Source organism: Primulina huaijiensis, chromosome 12 (genome assembly GCF_012295235.1).
Source record: "Primulina huaijiensis isolate GDHJ02 chromosome 12, ASM1229523v2, whole genome shotgun sequence".
Taxonomy (NCBI): Eukaryota; Viridiplantae; Streptophyta; class Magnoliopsida; order Lamiales; family Gesneriaceae; genus Primulina; species Primulina huaijiensis.
Genome location: NC_133317.1, coordinates 1,098,959 through 1,104,233, shown reverse-complemented (window position 1 = coordinate 1,104,233; position 5,275 = coordinate 1,098,959). Strand labels below are relative to the sequence as shown.

Below are 5,275 nucleotides of genomic sequence, written 5' to 3'. Positions count from 1 at the left end.
TGCTAAGAGTATTACTTTTTATTGTGAATATCGGTAGAGTTGATTAGTCTCACAGATAAAGATTCGTAAGATCGTCTCACAAAAAACCTACTCTTACCGATAAATATATCCTGCATTTTCACGTTGTTAAAAAAAAAATCACATTCCAAATATATCGTGCTGGATGATTTGATACGAGGTAATTGTCTGATTACTTGTCTCATAAATGAAAAAATAAATTATATGATTAAGGCCCCCCCCTTGGGATGCGTATAGCCTGCCCGATCCAACCACAAAAACGTGAAGATCACCCAATCCCAATATATGATAAATAAATATAACGACTGCTGCAGAAACTGGAGCATCACCAAGAAATGGAAAGCATCACCAATGCTCGGTTGGGTGAAAATGCCGGGAAACCCATCAGATGCAGAGGTATGCCATGCGCATTCTATCACAAAGATTTATTAGCCATTTTATTTTTGCGCTTATCGTTTATGGGATTTAGTTATACTCGCACGCACACAAGATGTGTTTTAGAGTGTGTAAAACTTGTGGGTGCAGGGGCGCTGGCCAGGAAGCCAGGGGAGCCTCTGGTGATAGAGGAAGTGGTCGTGGCTCCTCCAAAATTTGGAGAAGTTCGAATTAAAATCATCTGCACTTCTCTCTGTTTCAGCGACGTCACTTTCTGGAAATTGGAAGTAAGTGTACGACTTGTTTTCGGATCATGGAACTTAATTTATGTTTAATTTGAAAGAAATCGTTGTTAAGTTTGTGTCTTTGATAGTTGTTGAATTGAATCTTTTTGGTTTTTTTGGTCATTATTCGTTTACCGTTGTGAAGGATCATCCTGCTTGTTATCCAAGAATACTGGGACATGAAGCTATTGGGTAATTTTCATCAATCTCCCTCTTATATTTTATTTCATTTCATAATGTGGACATTTTGAACGGAATGAAAATATTTTTTTGCTGGGGTTCGTTTAATGTTCTTTCGGGAGGCTAACATAAATTTACGAACTAATTTAATGCATTTTCCGAGCAAACGTAAGAAGGGATGAGCAGATAAATCCAACTATATATCATATGAGGTCTGAATGAAGATAATACTTGTCTAGAGATCATAAATTTTGTTTGTTACTCCTGAAAATGGGGTAGATGCAGCTGGAGACGAATTTTTTTTTGAAAAAAAGAAATTAAGCTGTTTGTAAATGTTTTTAACATGAATTCCACTGTTTGACTTCTATGCATTGACAGTGTAGTTGAGACTGTGGGCGAGGGAGTGAATGGCTTTGTTGAAGGTGATATGGTCATCCCGATATTTATATCAGAATGTGCTGAATGTGCGGATTGCAAATCAAATAAGAGTAATCTTTGTTCGACGTATCCTTTCAAGGTCTCTCCATGGATGCACGACGGTTCTAGCAGATTTACTGATCTGAATGGAGAAACATTATATCATTTCTTATTTGTGTCTAGTTTTATCGAGTACACAGTTGTGCATGTTGCTAATATCACTAAAGTCGATCCTACAGTTCCTCCAGACCGGGCTTGCCTTCTTAGTTGTGGCGTGTCAACAGGTATGTTGAATTTCGACTTTGCCAAACACATTGACTATGAGATGAGGAAAATAAGGTAAAAACATCCCCTACCAACATATGTGTGGTAGTCGATATGTCGCCATGATTGCGCCTAGGCAGGTTTGAGTTTGTGTTCCTATCACAATCTATAACATATTAACATGTAGTACAAAGCAGATGTCATACTCTAAGGTGGTTGTGAGTAGCATATCTTTGGTCAAGAAGTTTTTATGTGTTTAAAAGGTGTAGGAGCTGCCTGGAGATCAGCAAATGTTGAAGCAGGATCAACAGTTGCCATCTTTGGACTGGGATCAATAGGATTAGCCGTAAGAGAGTTTCCTGCCCTTGGTTCTTTTCTGTTGCTTTTTGATCGAGTCAGGATATTTTGAGACTTTGAGTTATTCCTAAGGTTGCTGAGGGATCAAGATTGTGTGGCGCGGGGAGAATAATAGGCATAGATGTGAACCCCAAAAAATTTGAAATAGGTGAGTTCATTCTCTTCAATATACTTCTTAACTATTAGTCGTGCGTAAATTCTAACATAAATTCTAACAAACCAAACCAACCATACAGCTAAATCATTTGGTGTGACTGATTTTGTCGACTCAAGTAGTGGCGGTGACAAGCCTGTAAGCCAGGTAGTTTACTTAACTCGAGTATATATTCTTGTTTTCAGAGACTCTGATAGCATCTATTTCGAGGAAAGAAACAACCTTGATGTTTTTTTGCATTGCATGCTGCCTTAGTCTTGTACATTTCTTTCTTAAGATAAGAAATGGTACAAATCCACTCGTTAAAAATTCTAAAACAAATTGTTGCTTTTGCTTTGTCAAGTGAGGACGAGCTACAATATCTGCAAGTATTGAGTTCTTTTTTTTTTTTTTCGTATTTTTTCAGATAGTTAACGAGATGACTGGTGGAGGAGCGGACTACTGCTTCGAATGTGTTGGAAAGGCATCCTTGGTTGAGGAAGCCTTTGCTTGTTGCCGAATGGTTTCCTTTTACCTAAAACAACTTCTATTTCCTTTTTAATGACTCGATCCAATCGTCGTTACAGATGCTAGTTTATACTGATTTTCTAACTCATTCGATCACTTTCCTGCATCATACATATGATTCACTGACACCACTCAACTTGGATAAGAAATACGAAAGGGGAGGGTGCAACTCCTATACAGTCATAAATATGTGTAGCTTTGTATACATTTACACACTTGCATATATGCATGAATGTATACGTGCGTTGATTATGCTATTATTTATGCTGTGTTTATAAATTATCTGTCCAACATCATATTGTACTGCATCTAAATGACCTCAAATTTTAATTTCAGGGATGGGGGAAGACAATTGTTGTCGGAGTCGACAAGCCAGGTGCACGAATCTCGTTCAGCTCAAATGAAGTCCTCCTTCTCGGAAAAACAGTACAGGGATCCTTATTTGGAGGCCTCAAACCGAAATCCGACATCCCAATTCTCATCAAACGTTACATGGACAAGGTAGTTATCATTTGTGCACACGTTGTTGTCTCGACTTTTTGCAACGCGATATGATATAATAATATATTTGGATGATTTTTGAGTCGTGTTTTACCTGCGTATAGGAATTGGAACTCGACAAGTTCGTGACTCATGAGGTTAGTTTTGAAGACATCAACAAAGCTTTTGATCTACTTATAGAAGGGAAGAGCCTCAGATGTGTGATTTGGATGGATAAATGAACGTGAGATTCTGTTGTTCAAGATAACCTTAATTGTTTCGAAATAAAACCAAGTTTGGATAAAATTTTACTCCATATTGTCAAGTCTTGGGATCGAAGACGGATCTTCCAATTTATATGCTCTATAATGTTATTCGTCACATATTGGATATTTGTATTAATCGTGTATGACTCAATGAATATTAAAAAATGGAAAATAATGAATTTAAAATAAAATAAATATTTGTACTTTATTTTGAATTTTATCAAATTAAATTTGAAAACATAATTTTCACGTCGTTCAAGAATACAATCTAGAGGTGTGTTGTATCACAAAAATTGCAGATATGCATGTATATCATTAATGAAAATATTCAACATTTTATAAAACAGTATGAAAGATAATGCATGCATTTATTTGTAATAAATAACATTTTCCAAAAAAATCAACTCGGATCAAAGCAAGAAGCTGACACGTCGTACAAACGTTACGAATTAATCTTAATCGCGTCAATTCCGCGTTGTAAATCCTTTATAAATCCCACCGTGTTTCACATTCAAAATCACTGAACTAAATCTTCTTTTGCATCTTGTTTAAGTCCCAACGATTATTTTCCACTTGACTGAAAAAGGATATTGAAAAAATGTCCGATTACCACCAAAACGAGAGGAAGAACGATGAGCCAAGTGATATACCCGCCGCAGTGAAGGTAGAGGAAAGTGCAGCCGTGGAGGTCGGCGATCGTGGGTTGTTTGATTTTCTGGGTAAGAAAAAGGAGGAGAAGCAGGGTGAAGAGGAGGTGATAGCCTCTGATTTCGAAGAAAAAGTTCAGGTTTGCGAGGAGAAAAAGGAAGAGCCAAAGGAGGAGGAAACAAAGTATGCTGGGCTATTTGAGAAGGTCCACCGAACCAGCAGCTCTAGCAGTTCCGTAAGATATAAATTTCTGATTGTGCCTCAAATACTTAGTGTTTATTTATATATATACTGGTTTTTATTTCATTCGTACGTCAATTATTCATTAATAATGATATATTTATGAAGTAATTTGTGTATTCTTGATCACTCATAATATGCAGTCAAGTTCCGAGGAAGAAGCGGTGGAAGGAGGAGAAAAGAAGAAAAAGAAGAAGGGTTTAAAGGAAAAGATTAAAGAAAAATTATCTGGAGAGAACAATGCAGAAGGTGAGGGACCAACTAATGTACACATTGAGAAGTATGATGATATCCCCGCTTCTGAACCGGAGCAGAAGAAGAGCTTCTTGGATAAGATAAAGGAGAAGCTTCCCGGCGGCAAGAAGACCGAGGAAGCGACGGCGCCACCACCAAAGCTGGAGGTTGTTGGGTGCGCCACTGTTGAGGGCAGGGAGAAGAAAGGGTTCTTGATTAAGATTAAAGAGAAAATCCCTGGATACAATGCCAAGAGTGCTGATGATAAGGGGAAAGAGGAGGCATGCAACTGAACTTGTGATTAAATTGTTTGCGTAATATGTTGAGCTTTTGTTGTGTGTTCTAGCTTCATGTACTGTACAGTAATTTTAACTTTTTTCATAGAACTCTATATGAATTTTATATTTTATGATTGTATCTTTTAAATTTATTTATTTTAACTAGCCTTGTTCATGAATAATTTTTTTATTTAAAATATTTTTATTTTGTCAATATAAATATTTTTTATTTATGAAAGACGATAATACTAAATTTGTTATAATTAAATTTCATTATTTAAATCAATTTAACATATTTAGTTAATTATTTAATATTTTTTAAACTTATGTAACAATAATTAATACTAATAAAGAATTGAACTTGTAAATTTTGTATGAAAAATAGGTAGCATCAAAAATAATTTTTGACATTTTATAATTGTAATTTAGCATTTAATTCTTATACTTAATAAAAATTGATTGAATCATTAAAAATCTATTGGTATTTTGAATACATCAAGACTTTTGTAGAGTTTTAAACTTTTTAAAAATCTAGAAAATCTTACATTGAATATAATTAAACTTATATATATA

The 5,275-nt window shown here is 35.4% G+C and overlaps 2 protein-coding genes across 3 annotated transcripts; both read left to right on the top strand.

Moving 5' to 3' along the window:
- The first annotated feature begins 233 nt into the window (after positions 1-233).
- Positions 234-3,498, top strand: LOC140989940 (alcohol dehydrogenase-like 7). Of its 2 annotated transcripts, XM_073459488.1 has the most exons (11): positions 234-414; positions 544-680; positions 823-869; positions 1,236-1,558; positions 1,802-1,884; positions 1,968-2,043; positions 2,132-2,196; positions 2,456-2,551; positions 2,893-3,057; positions 3,162-3,301; positions 3,378-3,498. In XM_073459488.1, the coding sequence occupies exons 1-10, from the start codon at positions 354-356 to the stop codon at positions 3,276-3,278; spliced, it is 1,170 nt and encodes a 389-aa protein (XP_073315589.1). In that variant the 5' UTR covers positions 234-353; the 3' UTR covers positions 3,279-3,301; positions 3,378-3,498. The 2 variants fall into 2 exon arrangements, with proteins under 2 accessions (XP_073315589.1, XP_073315588.1); XM_073459487.1 differs by having other exon boundaries at positions 238-414; positions 3,162-3,441.
- Positions 3,499-3,730: 232 nt separating this feature from the next.
- On the top strand, positions 3,731-4,798 carry LOC140989941 (uncharacterized). Its single transcript, XM_073459490.1, has 2 exons — positions 3,731-4,185; positions 4,334-4,798. The coding sequence occupies exons 1-2, from the start codon at positions 3,901-3,903 to the stop codon at positions 4,715-4,717; spliced, it is 669 nt and encodes a 222-aa protein (XP_073315591.1). The 5' UTR covers positions 3,731-3,900; the 3' UTR covers positions 4,718-4,798.
- Positions 4,799-5,275: the final 477 nt, after the last annotated feature.

Excerpts from the sequence above, each read along its gene's own strand:
- LOC140989940 (XM_073459488.1), top strand. The coding sequence starts at position 354 with ATGGAAAGCATCACCAATGCTCGGTTGGGTGAAAATGCCGGGAAACCC. Across the intron at positions 681-822 it reads TCACTTTCTGGAAATTGGAA|GATCATCCTGCTTGTTATCC; the intron begins GTAAGTGTACGA and ends ACCGTTGTGAAG. Across the intron at positions 1,885-1,967 it reads TGGGATCAATAGGATTAGCC|GTTGCTGAGGGATCAAGATT; the intron begins GTAAGAGAGTTT and ends GTTATTCCTAAG.
- LOC140989941 (XM_073459490.1), top strand. The coding sequence starts at position 3,901 with ATGTCCGATTACCACCAAAACGAGAGGAAGAACGATGAGCCAAGTGAT. Across the intron at positions 4,186-4,333 it reads CCAGCAGCTCTAGCAGTTCC|TCAAGTTCCGAGGAAGAAGC; the intron begins GTAAGATATAAA and ends CATAATATGCAG.